General features: G+C 45.5%; 1 protein-coding gene across 1 annotated transcript; it reads left to right on the forward strand.

Moving 5' to 3' along the window:
- The first annotated feature begins 7,858 nt into the window (after positions 1 to 7,858).
- LOC121093863 (dual specificity protein phosphatase 13-like) lies at positions 7,859 to 17,103 on the forward strand. Its single transcript, XM_040606776.1, has 3 exons — positions 7,859 to 8,049; positions 8,758 to 8,978; positions 16,686 to 17,103. Exons 1-3 carry the CDS (start codon positions 7,859 to 7,861, stop codon positions 16,898 to 16,900), a joined length of 627 nt encoding a protein of 208 aa, XP_040462710.1. The 3' UTR covers positions 16,901 to 17,103.
- Positions 17,104 to 18,781: the final 1,678 nt, after the last annotated feature.

Consider the following 18,781-nt stretch of genomic DNA (forward strand, 5'->3'; position numbering starts at 1 on the left):
TCTGTGAATAAACCCAAGCTTGTACCTCTCCACAGGGTCATGCTGTACTAACATTATCCAGTAACGAGAGCACCACATGCTCTCTGCGACTGCAGGCTGCAAATACTGGTAAAGCATTACTAAAAGTCTTGAAAAAGCAGCTAGGCTTTGTGTTGTCAAGGGAGGATGAAGACATTGGAGTGGTTGTTTCAAAACACCAGTGTCATCCAGACAATCCAGCTGGTTACTGGCAGCTCCAAGAGGAAACCAAAGTGCCACACATTCCTCCTGATCTACAGCAACTTGCATCAACTTGCCAGCCTGTCTATCAGAAACGTTTCATCCTTCCAGTTTTTCAGTAACTGTCTGCTGGTGCTTCCAGAGGAAAAACCAGAGTTTAGCCATTCAAAATATACCAGGCTTCACCTCGACAATTTATTGCTGGAGGCAAGAGAGATACAGCAATGTAACAACCCTCATGCACAGAAGAGGCAGCCTTAACACAGAACTGAATTTTAGGCAAGCTTGTCTTTAGGTGGGAGCACAGAGATGGCAAGCATGTCTCATGAGTGTAGCATGTCCAAGAGCTGTTTAGTGCTAGAATACTGTAGATTGGGATTTTTGTTTTCTTAAGAGGGAGTGAAAAAATATCAGTACTGAATGGAGGAAGGAGTTACAGACTGTCATTTCCAGTCACTGGTCAAGTCTGCTGGCTGAAGTCCATTGCAGAAGATGCCAGCAATGATGTTTCAGAAGATGCCAGCAATGATGTTTGATCTAGGAGTGGGAGCCTGGCAGGGAGCTAGAGAGACTCGAATATGGGCATGCTGTCACAGTGACAAAGAGCATGGAGATGGGGCAGATGCATTTTGGACCACTGCCACCTTTGGGTCATACGCAGTATGTCTGACTCCCTACCACATCAGGCCAATGGGTGAATGGGTGTAAGGATGCACCTGGCAGCTGAGAGCACAGAGGTACCAAGGGGCTTCAGAGGGCCCCTTGTTGCCGCTGAACTTTTGTGCTCACGGCCAAACGCCCTGCGTCTTTGCTGGGACTGGGGCTGGAGGGGAGCCGACCTTCCTTTACTTGCTTGCCAAGAGCCAAGTTCAGGTCCTTGGAGCTCTACAGTGCTCTCGCTCCAGCTGATGACTTCATGAACACCTAGCGTCGGGAGGAACACAGCTCCCCGCACAGCTTTCAGTGTTTGTGTTTCCCTGCATATGCCAATGACATCATTGCCACCTGAGGGCCTGAACTCTGGGCTTGGCAGGTAAAAGCCTTGAGGGTCACCTTACATTGGGGTTCTTGCTCTCCATGCATATTTATGTAATGATTGCTAGATGGCTGTAATTAAATGACTGTAAAGCACCACCTAAAATGCACTAGTAATAAATTCTTAATAGCTGATGCTATAACAAGCACTTACAAAAAAATATATTGTAACATGCAGATTGTTAACAGTGTCTGGGCCTGTTTAACGCACAGCTTTAAATAGTTACAATGTACACTATTAAAATGGCATGTAAAATTTGTAACTAGTAAATAAAAGGTCCAATTCAGCAACAAAATTTAGCCAAGCTTCAGTGATGAAGCAGCCACAGAAAAGCTCGGGGTGGATGCGCTATCTCCTCTTATCTCTGCAGTCCTCCTGGCAGTGCTACCTGTCGGCCATGGTTTCCGTACAGCATACTCCATGGGCCCACCCCTGCCTGGTGCAGACTCTGTCCTGTCTCAGAAACGTGGTTAGGATCCCATTTATACAAAAATGCAACCGTGTCCAGAAAGCCTTTGGTTTTGCACTCCATGAGGAAGGAAAAATCCATTTAGCTGCCCGTATTTTTCACTACTCTTTTATCCAGCTGAAGCTGCAGTGTGGGCAGTATCTCTACAGAGATGGTTTCCTGGGGCTAAAGAATAAAATAAATATACATGCAAGACCCAGAAAAATTAGCAAAATCAGCAGGTGGCCAGGTTTTGCACATTTGGTACAACATTGCTGCACATGAAAGGATGCCGGCTTCTGCCCAGCTACCGCCAGGAACCACACACATGGTCGGTAAATACAAGTGTACTAACCAGCTGATGACAAGAGAATATTTTATACTAGAGTTACAGACAAAAATGAGGCCACCCTGCCTTGGGGACTGCAGGCTAATGTACATCCTGAAACAGTCAAGACCATCAGGTCTGAGCCCTGCTGGCTGGCCCACAGACTTGCTATGAAAAAATTAGACATTTTTGAGGCTTCTGAGGCCTGGCAACCCCTAACATCAGTGGAAGCTGTGGTAAAGTCAGCATATTTGAGAACCAGGATGGGTTGATTAATTTCTTCCTTACATTTAAGTAGTGCTTTGCATCAGAAATGTTGCTGATTATTTCCCTGGATGTCACATGGAGGAAAATTCTACCCAGACAGAGGACAGGCGTCACGATCCTTCTCCAGTTAAGACAGAAAATTCGGCATCAACACAATGCTGAGGGGAAAAAACCCAAAAAAACCAATCAGATGTTTTCTTCTTCCTTGTGCTGCTCAAAGCTGTCTAATGCAGAGATTCATTTAGTTTGTCTGCTCCTCAACACAGGGTCTGCGTGGTCTGTTGAGAGCAAGTCCACCTACGTGGATTTTGCCAAGTCACACCAAGCGGGTGCCTTACCCCAAACATACAGCTGGGTTAAGGTTGGGGGGCTGGAAGCCTCCTCTAAATTTGGAAGTGCCGTTCAGATTACATCCTCCAGCTGCCGGAGAGATTTTCTTACAAACAGTTGGCGACTCAAATACCTCATGCCTCCCTGGAAACTGCCTCTATCTCAGCTTTCAAGTCCAGCCAGCCCTACCTCAGTCACCGCTGTATTTGATTCATACCATCTATATCCTGTAGCGCTCCTAGCAATTGATAAATTACGGCTCCAGCAAGACTATCGGGTTAAACACCAAGGAAGAAAGAATGATGACAGTAATACTTGTCATTTGTGTGGAGATGTAGCAACACAAAACCCTCTCTCAAACATACGTTACCTTGGAGGAATCTTTCCAAGGGATAGGCTTTCTGAGAAACGTTTATGACTTTTGAATACACGATAGGCATGAACTCGACACGACCTACTTTGGCCAAGCCCTGGGCTTCCAGCCTGGTCTTTCACCACCACAAATCAGTCTATTTGAAGTGCAGTCAGACTGATAGCTTCACTGAGATGACAAGGTTACAGCACAAACCAGCCTGAGAAAAAAACAGGATGTAAAGCACACTGTTCTCAGGATTTAAAAATTCGGAGATATTTTTACTGAAGGCAGAGGAAAACGGCTGTGCTGTATCCATGCATGAAGCCAATACAATGCCTGGGAAGACTGAAAAACTCAATAGGCCATTGAATGGAGAGCACCAGCATCATTATTTTATTCTCAAATCCCTCCTTTATCTTGGCATTGGAAAATGCAAGGAAAAGCAGAGGATGCAAAGGCTTTCTACTAAATATCCTAGACACAAGAGTTGATTTTTCCTCCCGACTTTCCACAGCATCACGCTGCAGGGTTTCGCATTGCCCCACCTCCCAGCCTTCACACCAGCCTCTCCGCTTGATCTCGTACCAGTGTAATGCCTAGCTGTCAAATTACACTGACTTTTGAGTTTGTTCTGATTTAATGAAATACTGTGGTGTTGGAGAAACTAGAGACAAGGTGGCACACATTTCCAAGGACCGAGGTGCCTGTCACGGGATCCCTGTCTCCAAAGGCCCTCTCCTCAGCACAGCGCTGAGTTACGTCACGGATAAAACCAGAGCCACCAAATGAACTCAAACGCCACCAAAGCACCCACAGGTGTGCAGTCCCCAGGGGCACTCGCTGCCGGGAAGACAGCAAGCCCGAGCAGCCCGGGAGGAGCCACGCTGCGGGACCTCTCAGAGGGTCTCTCCTGGGACGGCCCGTCTGTAGGGGCCCACGGCTGGGGCTCAGCCCCACTGCAGCCAAGCACTAATGGGTCTCCAGAAAGGTGGCTACAGACGCAGGCATGGCATGGTGACATGGGTGGCCTGTGCCATACGCTAGGTCACTCTAGATCATCCGAATGACCTCCCGCTCTGCGACAGACCTCTTTGATTGCAATTCTCCTGCTAGTCATAATTAAGGAAATTCTATTACACAGTTCAGATACAATTACCGTTGTAGTACAAACCAATTCAAAATTCATCTAAATATAATGGTGAGATTTCTCCTACGTGACTGAATAATTACTGCAATACAACTCCAGCAGGGCAAAGATCAGAAACATTTAATACGAGTATCATTCAGAAACCGGCATTTTAAAATTGCAGTGCTCGTTCATACGACACACATCACAGAAACAGATCCACTCCAAAAAGCGAATAGAGGAACTGAGCCGAGAATCATTAAAAACATATTTAAAAAATGAAGAACCACCACATTATTACATATAATCATTTTCCTTTCACACTAATTTGTTTTAATCTATTCAGCCTCCTCATAAAACATTGCACAAAATTTTAATCATAGCATTGTTTTCTTTAAATATGTGCATTTCAGTAAGTGACACTTGCATATATAAATTTAGTGAGTTAAAAATGTTGGATTGATGCTAGAAATGAGCAGTCATTTATTCAGGAAAGAATTGCCTTGTTTTCCTGTCTGTAAATTTTCTATGGAAAGCTATTATTTTTTCCAGTGTGTTCATTATTCAATATATTAACTGAATAGTCCTACAGCGACTTCTCTGCTTTTGAATCATTCACAGCCTGTTAGTTCCAGTTATTTCACATTTGAAATTTGAACTCCAGTCCTTCCCTTTTATTGGACATAGATTTTACATGAACTGATGCTGCTCTCCAGTTGAAAAAATGCGACCAGGATGCAGATGGAATAAGTTTTGCACACAGCATCAGCAGCTTGTGTTTCAACAGGAATAAATCCCTTAGCTATAATGCAAGATCAATGCAAGCACAAGCTGAAATCACCTTAAGATAACTGTGAAGCACACACTTCTTCTAAAGACTGTTATTCCCACAACTTTCAATGTTCTGTGTAGCACATGCTACCTTCTTTTCCCGGGAGCACTTTTCCTAAGGTGTGCTATACTTCAGAGTTATCAGCCCAGCTATTACAGGGATGGAGATATGGACCTGGAAAGCACAACTCCCAGCAGGGCTTTGCAAGTTGCTGCCTGTCCCTCTGCATCCTAACGGCAGCCTGAACGCTGCAACCTTTCCAGGACTTTGGGGCAGTGCCCTCTAATTCTCCACTCCCATGAACCCTAGAGGGAAGTGCGGCTGCCATCAGCCTTCAGTCCTCTAGGTAATACGAAAACCGAAGTATTTATATAGTGGAGGGGGCAAGAGGAAGGGATAAGAGGCAGTGGTAAATAGGAAAAAGACCAAACCAGTTGAAAGCAACTTTATGGGGAGTGAGATCTGCCCTAGAGTGGTCATTAGCCATGCTGCAAGGAATGAGATACATCAAAAAAAGGGGAACATTTGCTGCAGATATTATGAGGTGGGAAGGATTGGAGGAGGCTGTTATTCTTGAAAGCATTTAATGAACTGGCAGATGGCCCTGTGGTCAGGCACACGGGAAACGCGGGTCCCATTTCGGTGGCAGACCTCCCGTGTGGGACCAGAGGAGCCAGGCTGGTGTCTGAGATCACCACTGGGAGCTAGGCAGACCGGGCACAGTGGGCACTGGGGTGGCTGGTGTCAAAGAAACCATTGAAGGCGATGGGAGCTGTCCGTTCCAGTATGGGAATTCCTCCATGCCTCCTCTTGCATAAAGCCATCCAAAATGGGCAAGAACATCTGCTTTTGTTTTCACAGTAAAAGCTGACACTGGAGGAGATATGCACATTTGGGAGGGGAGCACATTCCACAGTGGAGCTCTTTGTAACACAAACAATACAAGACCATCCTGGGAACATCATTATTTGGTGCAAACTTACTGTATTCAAGAGGACAAGGCTGCCTGCAAAGGTGGCAGAAGGTGGTGTACTGAAATAACAGAGGGCCCCTCTTGGCAGCTGGGTGGCAAGGGAAGCCACCCAACATGCACGGCAGAAGGGGGGCTCCTAGTCAACCTTCAGCGGCCTAATACTGACACAACAGCCCGTGCTTCCCTCCTCCACTTCTGGGGCCTCTTCAGGGACTTAGTTGCTCCAGTTCTCCATCAGCAAAGCAGTGGATTAATATGAAGGTGCAACGACCTCCCAAAGCAGGCTCGTCTTCAGACTCTGTCTTTGTGCTTGCAAAGACACATATTTTTAAACAAAGGGACAGCAAAATGCGAACTTAGGGCTACTGGAAGTACCTTGATGGGAAACTAGGAAACCCTTCCACCACAGTTAGTGTTTGAATGAATTTGTAAATGGAGGTGCTTGAACATGAATACAACCTCTTCGTAAACGATACAGATACAGTTCAGCAGAAAGACGGAAGATTTCAGGTTTGCTGTTCTAGACCGTTCTGCCCCAAGCCACCCCTCAAATTATTTATGCAACGACATTCAGTAAGGCAGTGCCCAAGCAAGACTAAGTCATTAACAACTTCACGCATGCCCTAGACAGACGCTTCTATTCTAAAGCTGCATGAGTTGACAGGCTTCCTTATATCTCTGTAATGCAGATGCTCGACTAGTTCTTAGAACACAGAAAAAAAAAATTATATTTAATATTTTCTTAAAAAAGAACTCTGGTAAAAATAGAATTTCTATTCCCTTCTTAAAAAGGCCTCCCAACAGTTCAAATCTATAGCTAACACAAGGAACCACTGTTTCAAAAGTAACGTACCACATGGGAACAGAGTAATTCCAGAGATAAACCGCTGCCTAAAAAAGTGATTCTCCTTGTAATTAGAGCACTTACGTCAAGAACAGAAATGGGATAGTTCTTGGAAGGGGCAGAGGGGAGAGGAATGCAAATGAAACAACCATTAAAAAAAAAAAAGGTTAATGCTCAGATGAATGGCAGCTGGAATCACTGTAACTTCCTCACGCAGATTTTCTCTATTATGAGCATTTGTCATGAGGACAACCAGTATGGCTGGTAACAACCATCGGAAAGAACCAAAATACTCCTTACAGCGTTCCCCCTGCTGAAGGTGACAATTAAGAGCGTTTAACCAGCGCATAAGATTTTTGAATGGCCAATTCTATTCGGCTCAGATCAGTTTGTTGAGTAAATTATAAATCAGAATAAGTATATATAAGGAAGTTCTAGTTACCTGGTTAAGGAAAAGCTCAGCATAGCACATCAGTAACTTGTTTCTGCACTCAGTGAGTAGCTACATTTACACAATACCTTTTCCATAGCATTAACTTTTTCTGTTCGAAAGCAGAACTCTCGTGCTGGCGTATCAAGGGCTGGGCTGTTTTACTGCGGTAATATAATAGCGTCTAGAATTCCAGGCAGTAGCATGAGCTTTCCCACTGCCTACGAAAAAAAGTCTTCCAAAATCATGAAGTTTTAATCGACTGTTTGACATACCTAGAAAGAAAGGTTGAGTAGTCAGGTCAAAATGAGCCTGCTGAGGCCCTGAGCCTTCCAGTTTGCAAAAGCTTTCACTTCCAATTTGCTCTAATAATACAGAACTTTATTTTAGGAGTGCAGGCTTTGAAACTGTTGTCTGAACCACGACATGGGACTGTGAGAGCCGCTGGACCATCACTGTTCAGATTCCAACATCATTCCCAAGTCCAGTCACGGCCTCTGCTGAGATAAGCATATACGTAGGCAAGAGAGAGATGGTGTCTGCCCCAAAAAGCTTACTGCTGTAAATTGTGGGCAAGCTTCGTGAGGGGGTAAGGGAAGGTGAGAGGAAGAGAGGGCGACCTTGGAAATGTCTCTGGCTGGTGGTGAACATCTGCCCTCCACCTTTCAGGATGGCCTGGGACTCGCTGTGCAGCGGGGACTTACTGCGCCCCAGGATCAGAAGCGCCTCAAGCCGGATGCCTGGCAGCCAGAGCAGGGCCAGGACGCCGTCCCTGGAGGAGCTGCGGCGCATGCTCTGGACACGCACTCACCCCACGGGACATGTGGATGAAGTCTGGCCAAACCTTTACGTGGGAGACCTGTAAGAGAGAGGGAAAGGTTGAAGGTCTTAATGCAACTCTTAGCCCCCACCCTACTTCCCCCCAAATCTTCCACTAGTTATCTTTAAAAGTGAGCTAGGCACTAATACAGGGACCCCTCGCAGTAAGTCTAAGTGCTGAGCAAGGCTGAACTGTACATCGGATGCTGTAGCATAGAGAACAGGCATCCCAAGTATCCAAAAAAATATTCCCCCTCTTGATTTCTCCTCCCACATTAGTACAGGAGTCCCACGCTGCAAGAGCCTGGTGGGGGGCCACGGCACCGGTACTGCAGGCAGTCATGCCAGAGCTAGGTAAAACAGTATCAGCCTCATTCTCTCCTCACACTGCCAGATGGCATCAGTCCCCTGAACCGATGGATGCTCAGCAAAGGTGACTTGGTGAGAAAGCAAACCAAAAAACTCTTGGCTTGTGCAGAAATATCACCACCACCACCACCTTTTTATTTTTTATCAGTTGAGAAGAACTCAAACTGATGTTTGGGAGAAAAAAGCAGGGCATGTAAAAGTCAGTTTCTTAATGAGTCACTTCTGTCTTGAAGCATTTTGGTGGACACTTGGGACCCGATCAACCTGTCAGAAAACAGCCACTACAATTTCATGTGGTTTTAACAAACCCCACCACCAGCAGCATGTTGTACGCCACGTTGTAACGCAGCAGGGGAATATAACTCACTGTCCTTCTTCCAGGTATGTCGCTCGTGACAAAGCGCAGCTGCGCCACATGGGCATCTCCCATGTTGTGAATGCTGCTGCCGGGCGCTTTCACATCGACACTGGACCCAAGTTCTACAAAGACCTGCCTGTGGATTACTATGGAGTAGAAGCAGAGGACAACCCCAACTTTGATCTCAGCATTTACTTCTACCCCGTTGCTCGATACATAAGAGCAGCACTGAACTCCCCAAGAGGTAACCAGACCATCTGTGACTGCTGCATATCTTCTGCGTAGCAGCCAAGTAGGGCAAGTTATCAAATGGTTTTTGGCATAAAGCGGCTACCTGCAGATGTGGGTAAGGATGGAGGTACCCAAACCAAGTAGCATCACACCTGCCTCCTCAACTCCCACAGGAACTGGGAGTTCCCCTGAAACAGGGAAGGATGTGCTGAACGGGCTTTTAAAGAGGTTTTCCCTACGCCTAGTGCTATTCATCAGCAAGAGACAAAATAGCAAGTCATCTTTATTACCTGTAGGGACACACTGACCTGGGAGGTGGCACATACACTTGATATTTTCTAATTAGCGAAGGGGTTTAAAATAAAAGCTGGGCTGGGGTAAAAAGACAAGGGCAAGCATCATACTTGAGTAAGAAGAATCAACTATAACGCTACAATCTGGCCCAGTCCTACAAACACAAGATAGGGAAAAACTTGCTGGGAAGGAATTCTGTATAAAACCTAAGCAACACCACCGGCCAGGAGATAATGTCAGGCTGTTGCTGGACGTAGTTAAACCTTGAAATAGGAAGATAACCTTGGACTCACAAAATATGGGCCACGTACAATGCCACAGGCCTGGGGCTAGCAGGGGGATCATTACTATTAAGGACAAACCTTCAGAAAGGGAAGTGTCCACTGCGCCACACAACTGTACAGCTGCCCACTCAAAAGCAAGCGATTTATTAAGAGAACAGTCACACACTCAGCAAACTGTTTTGCTTGCGTCACGGTGAACTCTATTATCAATGAGGGTCCTAAAACACTAACTACCTGGCTTAATCACATGCAGCTAGTAGATCTGACCCACACCATACAAGCCACAAAAAGGAGACACAGTCACTGAAAATATCAGACCTCTGTCCTAGACGCCTCAGTGCTTACTGCTGTTCGGAGGGCTTGACCCATCCCGTTAGAAATTATTTGCCTTTGCGCAACTGAGGGCTGTGTTTGGATTTCAAAACCACTTTGGGGAATTTGGATCTGCATCCGTTTCTATTACAGCACATGCTATTTGCAGTTGAAGTTGTTACTGGTGGTGCTCCAGAGAAAGGTAACATCCAAAAATCTTTTCATGCATTTTTAAATTTAAGTTCCAAATCAATTGACAAAAGACAAAAAACAATAGATGAATTGTGGTGGCCACAAAAGCAAACAAAAGCAGTGCTTTGCCAGATGCATGCCCAAATACTGAAAGTTATGAATGCAGAACAAGTTAGGACTCAAGACATATTTATCCCTTCTCCCATGCTTTTAGATATTGCTTTACTGAACTCCATATGGAAGCAGGGTTCTGGGAATGGAGACAAGGTGAAATTCAATCATATACACTCCAGCTGCTGCTGACATTCATCATTTTAAGGAAAGTGCAACAGTTTAGAAAAATATATAAACAAGATGTTCTGGAAGCACAACTTCCTGAGGTACAGAAATTTAGCAGCTAAATACCCATGACCCATACAGGGATGAGACAGGGAGGGGACTGTTACTCACATCATTTAGAAGAAGGGAAAAACTGGCATTTATTATAACCAGTGATGCTGAACAAAAATTTATACAAGGTGACAAGAAGCTTGTTCATATTAAATTCAGGATGTAACGAGGTACTTCTGTTTGATTGAGAAGTCATTTAAGGCTGCTGCTTAACTATTACAAGCAAATTCAACATTTTTTTTTTAAATGGAATTGAATTATCTTTTTCACCTGGGAGGATAAGTCAAAGTTAAGATTGTATGAGGCACAAACACATTTTAAACTGTGAATCAAATACTCATTAGAATTAAGTGAGAACTGTTACTCCCATCATGCTTGAAGAAAAATTCTGATGCTTTACACCAGAAGTCCAGAAAAAAGCATGGACAGATTTATTTTGGATTTCTACCTTAGCTGAACAGAGTATGTCCTTGGTGATGTAAGGAATTTATTCTTAAGGCAATTTCTTCAGACCCTGATGCCAGAGCATGAACAAAAGGAAGCAGGGGAGCGTGCACTCACATGCTTCTAGTTGGGAGCTATTCCTGCCACAGCAGCCAGCAGCTGCATCACACCCTGCATGTCTTCCTTCATCATCTTGGTTGTACAGATTAAGAAATACATGCTCTACTAGTGCAGCCATGCCATTTTAGCATTATCTTATGAACCCTGCTTTTCCTTCAGCACAGCCCTGCTGTTCCTTTGCCCACGTAACAGACCTGTTTGGGAAGGCTCAGCCAAGAGCATGCAGATGTACAACCTGCCCCTTACTCTGCAAGGAAGTGCACGGAACACTGTGTCAGGGAAGTACTGGCCTTCTCCGTCATGCTCATGCTCAACGGGCAACACTTTGAGTATCAATCTTGCCCCTTTGCATGGCCATCTGTACAATTTGCATTTTTCTGGGATGCAGCCGAACCTAAGCGTAAATCAGCAGGGTTTGGTAAAGTACAGCAGAAGAGGGAGAGAAAGACAACTTGAGAGCACAGATGAAAGCATGCCACAAAATCTATTGCACTAACACTGTGCAGAGAGAAAGGTTCCCCAGCAGAGAGCTTCTCCTTTCATTGACCTCCAAACAGGCTTAAAACAAGGAGGTTCAAGTCACCTGTCTGCTTCCTCTCAAAGGCGTTCCCCTTTTCCCACTCACTGGAGCAAATTAGAAGCTAGGCTCCCTCTCCTGCTGCTGCCTCGGTGGCGGCAGTGATGAAAGCAGCTTAACTTAGGAGAGAAGGGTCCTCTCTCTAGACTCTGCTGCAGGTGCATCACATCCATCAGTTTTTGGCCTCCCACTCTCCGGCAGATGACAACCCTTACCTATTCCAGGAGGTGTGGGAAGAAGGGACGCACCACCATTTACAGCTCTCTGTAGGCTTCTTGCTATTTTCAGCTGTGATAAAATAGACACTTGATTAATCAAGAAACGGACAACTGATTCTGCACCTGGCTACGTGATTGTGGCTAAAACTTAAGAGGAGATGAGAAAACCACAGTGGAGTGGCAAAGCCCCTGGGGCCCACTAGCCCAGCTGAGCTCTCCTCCTGGTGAGCAGCATAATTCTGCTGGATTCAATGGAGCAAGGGGAGCTGGGGCGTTCACTCTGGATGACGGATCTGGAGCCTGATCTTAAGCCAAATTGAATCCATCCTGCAAGAAATCAAGGGCTAGTTCAGGACATTTAGCTCAGTTAATGACGAGTAGCAAAAGGACAATAAGATATTATGTATTTTAATGACTGATTTGTTCAACAACATCAAATTTCCCAACTTGAATTTGGCTAACAAAGTTGAATGTACAAACTTTATCCCTAGTGCAAACCCTTTGATGTCAGTAGAGTTACAGCAGGCATGAGCTGGTTATAATATCCATAATCCGTTGTTAAAAACCAAGTGTTATTGTTCTGCACAAATCCCAGCCAGATGACAGTTATTGTCTGCCTCTGCAAAAAGTAGCTTGAGATGTGCGGTGCAACATTTCAAATAAGGATTGCAAGATTTAATAATGCCAGAAGCTAAGTGCCCCCACTTCTCCTCAGTTAATCCCGTTATTCCCAAGGGATCTTGTTACACGCTCAGAGAGAAGGTTGCAACATGGCCCTCTAATGTGGGATCAGTCCAACTTCTCTTTGCACTGGATGTAAAAACAAATGGGGGCAGGGAAGGCAGCGTTGCAGTATGTTGGCTTGTGGCATGGATTCTGTGGCACAGAAGAGCTGGTGATAAGCTCCTTGCCCACCCCATGACAGGGTACACACCACAACAGCCTCCGTGGCCGTGCTTTCCCAGGCTGTGGTCCAGCAGCCACCCAGGAATCCCAGCTCCGTGCTGGGACGGTGCAGCGCAGCTGCCTCCAGTCAGAGGCTGATGCAATGCGCTGTTATCAAACCCACGGCAGCCAGCCCACGCAGTGCGGGTGCTTCGGGTGCTAGGCAAGTGCAGTGTATCGTGGTGGGCTCAGTGTCACTTAACCCATTTACTGCTAAAAGACAGGGGTCTGCGCCTGCGAACAGACCCAAACAGCAACACAGCTTTTGTCTCCTGACTCAAGTTTAACATTCAATTTGCCTGCTACAAATAATCACATAGTAAATTTAAATCTGCTTTCATTAGAGCAATTTTACGTTAATTAAGTCATTTCACATGACTGATTTATCTACAACAAACAGTCATTTCATTGTCAGCATACCAGCATTTATCATAACCTCTGTGTATGGTGAAACAAAGGCTAACAATGCAGAACAGATAATGCACGCATAAGAGAGATAATATACCTGCATCCTCATGGGAACAAGTGTATCGGAGCGCCGTGCAGATTAGGTCCAAGGTCAATAGTTGGTGCTTGTCCATTTTTTTGCTGAGACACCTTCTCAAGCTAGTTGCTGATCTAGGAGGACTCTTCTGAAGTGCAGAAAAGCAGGGCAGAAAATTCACTGTGCTCCTGCTCTTGGTCACGATTCTATATAAAATGATAGAGAGCCAGCCTGAGCAAGCAGGAGTGTGGAATTTGTTCTGCTTTCTGTGCCCCCAACAAAACCACATCAGGCGGCAATATCTAATGGCAGCATCCATACCTGTGCTCACCTCGGTCTGCAGTTCCGGACTGCAGGTGGGGCTGAGCATTTTCCAAGGTGATAGGCTCTACCTGGGTGGAAGAAAAACAGAACCAAGAACACTTGTACAAAAACTAGGTTCAGAGCAGCAAATCTCCTGCCCCCTATCCAACTTCTGGCCAACTTTGGATTGAATTTAAAAGTATTTAGTGGTTCAAAATCAAATCTACCATCAATGGCATCCTTTTTTTTTTTAATTATTTTATTTTTCCCCCTCCTGGTGCAGTTGAAACTATAATTTTTTTTCTTTTAGTCGTACAGTGCTGGTAGCTTAGAAGTCTTCACGAAAAGAAAGAAAGAATTTTTTTTAAAAAAAGTGGTTATGTTCCAAGAGAATTTTCCAGCATATGCTGTTCTTTGGCTGCTGTTACATAGGGTGTGCATTGGGTGAGTGAGTCTGGATGTCCCCAGTCCCTGCCACTGTTTCATTAGGCCTACTGCAAACTGCTGAAGCATGGGTTTTTCCAAAGACCTTTTGGACTTAGCCCTATTCACGGTATTTCTCAAAGAGAAATCGCGCTGCTGACTCCCTTACGTTCCCTCTGCAAGTCTCAGACCTGGGTTATTTGGGTCTGAAGTGCCTCCTCTGGGGAGGATAATACAGCATACATGTCCCACAAGGCTGGCGTGAAGGCTATGGATAGTGCAGCACATGGGAAAAATAAAGCCTAGTGAAAATTAAATTAGCATTATCATTTAAGCAAGGGTGCGAAGCGTTTCTCCATATTCTGATATAAAGTAGGACTTCACTTCCAAGAATCCCCATGGAGTTAATGGAATTGACAGATAGATGCAGCTGAGCTTGAATAACGGCATTGGTAGCTCAGTAAATTCTGTATCTGAAGGGGAAAATACAGCAGAAATCACGTGGTCCTCTAACGCTGCAAAACTGACATTACGTTGGAAAAGCCTTTTCCTTCCCCCAAAGGTTTCGATGCCCGGTCCAAGTCTGCTGTCACCAGAGCTGTTTTCACCACTTCCCTGGAGACTATATTTGTCCCTTTATTTCTACTGAAGACAGGTCTATCTTTAGGGCTGAGCTCAGATTTCTCATGCCAGGATAACGCAAGGTGGTTGTGTCACATCGACTGTGGAATCCAACACTTCTCCCCACCAGTCGGCCAGAGCAGGTTCTTACAACACATGCTCGCACTACCCGAGCACGTGGCTATGCCATCATCGTTAGTCAGAAGTGGAACGGTTGCTGAATAAATATTCTGTCACAAACAAAATGGGATTTAAGAGTAAAAGCTGTGCACAAAGTACCTGGAATTAACACCCAGGGAGATGGGGGCAATCAGACTGAGGGTTTTGGCTGGATCTAGGCTCGTCATCCAGCAAGGGTATTTTTGTCTCCTTCCCTGGTAATAGAGAAATTAAGATGCTGCAAGCACAAACAAAACAAGGAACTAGCCCTGAAAAGCTGTCCATTCTTTCTACCCCTCCTTACATTTTTACAGCATCTGAGATAGTTTATTCCATCTCCAAAGGGAAAAAAAGCAGCAACACGGGATTGCTTTTACTAATTTTCCTCTTTTTCTGAATAGAAATTTGTACAGCTATACAATTAGTAAACAACAGACGACAAATGTGAAAGTCTAAAAAAATTAAATTAAAAAAAATATGAAGGAAATATTTTGTTTTAAACTTGTGAATACATTTCCAGTGAAGACGACATTTTTTTCAGCTGCCTTAATGGGAGACAGAGCTGCCCATCAGGCGATCAGAAGTTCAAATCTGATTCTGATCACTGGTCACTTTAATAACGCCCAATTGCTGAGCCATGGTTTCTAGAAAAGACTAGATCTGGGCGCAACAAAGGACAAGAGAGTTTGAAAATTTTCAGGCATGGCTGTAGTCTTATAGAACAACAGAACATCTTTTCCAATTAAAAAATTCTCATCGAATCATACCATTCAACTACTTGTTGAAGCACTTCACGGTATTTACAAGGTGCAGGTTTTCAGGTTCCCGATGAGCTCTTTGTTCACATCCAGAGGGAAAGAACTACAAACCTAAATTTTTCCACCCAAAAGCAATCCTTTTGACAAGATTTCCTTTAATGTCACAGAAGACTGTTTAAGGGAAATGTTTTTCTCCTTCCAGCATGGGTCAGAGACACACCCTAGAAACCCAGCAAGCACTCATGATACAGAATTGTGTTTCTCAGGCTGTTTCCATTAGGGATCACAGCAGCAAAACCAAAAGCAGAGCAGAGGAGAGGAGGGAGCTATACTCCTGGATCCCTGGCAGGTCCTCCCAGAGGCTTGCTTACAGCGTGGAAGGACTCATGATATTACTCTTTTTAATTTAAGAATCCTTTAATGAAGATGCACACCTCTCATTGAAACCTCTGGGGAACTAAAACCATTTCATAAATTGTTTTTTCTAGTGATCACCTAGTACAGATGGGAAGACAAAGGCATTAGGGAAGGACACTGACTATAGATGTACAGGGTAGGCTACAGAAATAAAAAAGACCTAAGGAAGCTGGTGCAAATGGCAAATGCAAAGAGGAGCTGCTCTTAATGGTAACACCATTTTCTCACACACTTCCAACAAGGTCTGGGCAGCAGTTAGCACCCTCAGAATGCATTACTGCCCTAAGCAACAAGGAAAAAAGAGCTTGTGGAAAACCAGGAGTGTTCCTGTAATAGCAGCAAGCACTCCTGAGCATTGTACATTTGAAATCCCCGTTTTCCAGGCCCTCGGGTAGTAACCGACCTGTCAAGGCTGCTTCCCAGAGCGTGGCCTTCAAGTATGATGACTTGAAGCTTTGCCAGCAAGTACATCGTTCCCAAAGCCACACACGAGCAAGCAGGGACACCGGGGATGGCAGGCCAGGCGGGAGGGCTAAGTTAGGCTTACAGTTAAGCCTAAACAAGCAATCATGGACCTTGGAAAACAATTACGAATTTTCTGTTCTTCAGCCATTAAAAACCCCACGGTTCCCCAAACAGCACTACACCAGGTCTGCTCCACAGGGCTGAGCACACCTGCTTGCTGAGCTCCAGCATCGGCACCCTTCCATCTCTGCTCCAGCACGATCAACCCCGCCATTTGGCCTCCTGGCATAATTGCTTGTCTCTCCTTTTTCCAGGCAAAGTACTAGTTCACTGTGCAATGGGAATCAGTCGATCCGCAACTCTTGTCCTCGCTTTCTTAATGATCTGTGAAGATATGTCCCTCGCTGACGCGATTCAGACTGTGCGCTCACGCAGGGGCATCTGCCCCAACTCTGGCTTCCTCAAGCAGCTTCGGGAGCTGGACCTTCAGCTAGGAAGGGGGAAAGGCAGAGGAGCAGAGGCTTGCTAGTGCCAAGGGGGCATCTCTCACGGCACCGGACCGAGGGATGCTGCCCTCACTGAAGGCAACGCAAGGATGCCGTCAGGACTGCTTTCTAGCTGCACCGAGAAGTTCCTTGGGAAATGAGCAAGCTGGTAGGAGTTCAGTGTGTGTTTTTTGGATAAGCCCGCTAATTGGAAAGAAAATGAAATAAAGAAGGATTCAAACTGCCAGTTTTGCCCACCTGGGCCTGTTTATTTAACTACCTGTTGGGCAGGGCACAGGGAGCACTTGGGTTTTCACACAGAATTAAGGCAGCACAGTCAACTCGAAAAAAGACTTTTTACTTGCTTATAATTTCATTTATATGGCAAGAGGGAAAAAGGCTAAACTAGTAAAAAGCAAAAGAAACCATGAGGTTTTTAAGCAAATCTTTAACATTTCGCATCCAGCTGGCTTAGGGTGAGACTCCAGGTTTTGCAAGCTGACATGTTCCTTTGGTCTGACATGGTGACACCAGTCAGGATCCAGCTCAGACCTTGGGCTCCTGCTGGTGCGAGCTGTGGAGGCTCTCGCTGGGACCTTCACACATCCTTTTAGTTTTGAATCCATGGCAAGTACTCAGAACTTCAAAAGACCATGAAACCCTCAGGAGCCAATACTGGAGGTCACAGCTGGGTGCTGCACCCTGGGGCGCAGCCACGGGCAGCCTCACGGCTGGCCAGAGGGAAGGCAGCCATCCCCTTGCACGCATAAAGCGAGGGGCACACTCGGGGCACCCTGCCCACTGGTGCACTGCAGGGCAGCAGCAGCACCAGGCAGAAACGTCCTCCTCTTGGCTTGCAACCCGATGCTCCAAATCGCATTCCCCACATTTCCCTGTTTTAACGGAAAGCCAGAACCTGGTGTCATCGTGTCAGAGCAAAAATGAGCAATGCCTCCAACAAATCCAAAGCAGCAGCTCTGCATTTCGATTACTCTTTTACGCCCAATTGGCCACATTTAATCTTGTGAAGAACTCGAAGCAGATATTTGCTTCGGTGCAATTACAGCCACATACAGAACATTGGCAAATGCAAACAATATAGAATTTCCACTTGACGGCAGATTAATTTGGTGTGATGTTCTCCCTTGAGAGGTCTTAAAGGCTTGCAGTTCTGAAAGTACCCTGCAGTTTGTATTTATAGCACTATGGATGTTGAATAGAAAGAGAGAAGCATACACCCATTCTGAACTGAATTTTCTTTTGCCTCCATACATTAAAAAAAATTAACTGAGCATAGCACACTTCCACTGCATTTCTCATAACCCAATATGGAAACGTGATTTCCCTGCAGAGCCTACAGAAAAATTCAGGTGGTGCTTCCACTTTTATAAACATAGTAAGTTAAGCACAAGCGATGCTGCAGACTAATTTCCTCCCAAGGAACAGAGAGATGGGTCTTCCCTCCAGGAACGGTCCCATCCTTTGAGACTGGAGTAAACGGCCAGAAGGGAGGTCATGGCTAATGATGGAAAAATCACCAAAGTTATAGTTTTCGCAGGCCTCTTACTGGCTGCCGCCGCAAGGAGATTAGATTTCAGTGAGCGCGGTGGCTGAACCACTCCTGGCACTCGGGTCTCCTCCACCTTGGTCTGTCTGGGGATTGTTTTTTATTGCAGACCACGCCGAAACTGTTTTGTGAGTGGTCTTTTCAGTTGCCTTACGAACCACTCCCAGTCTCTGTACCTCAGCCCATGCCAAGCCAAATGGCACTGTGCTAAAGCACAAGGGGCGTATGAAGCAATGGTCCAAAATCCCCACGCACTGAGCCCATCAGGACAGGTCATAATTCCCAGCAAGCTGCGCGTCTGGAAACATCTGTGGTTGCAGGGTAGAGTTTAAAGCTAACAACTTCTCAGAGTGACTGA

This window comes from Falco naumanni, chromosome 9, assembly GCF_017639655.2.
Source record: "Falco naumanni isolate bFalNau1 chromosome 9, bFalNau1.pat, whole genome shotgun sequence".
NCBI lineage: Eukaryota > Metazoa > Chordata > Aves > Falconiformes > Falconidae > Falco > Falco naumanni.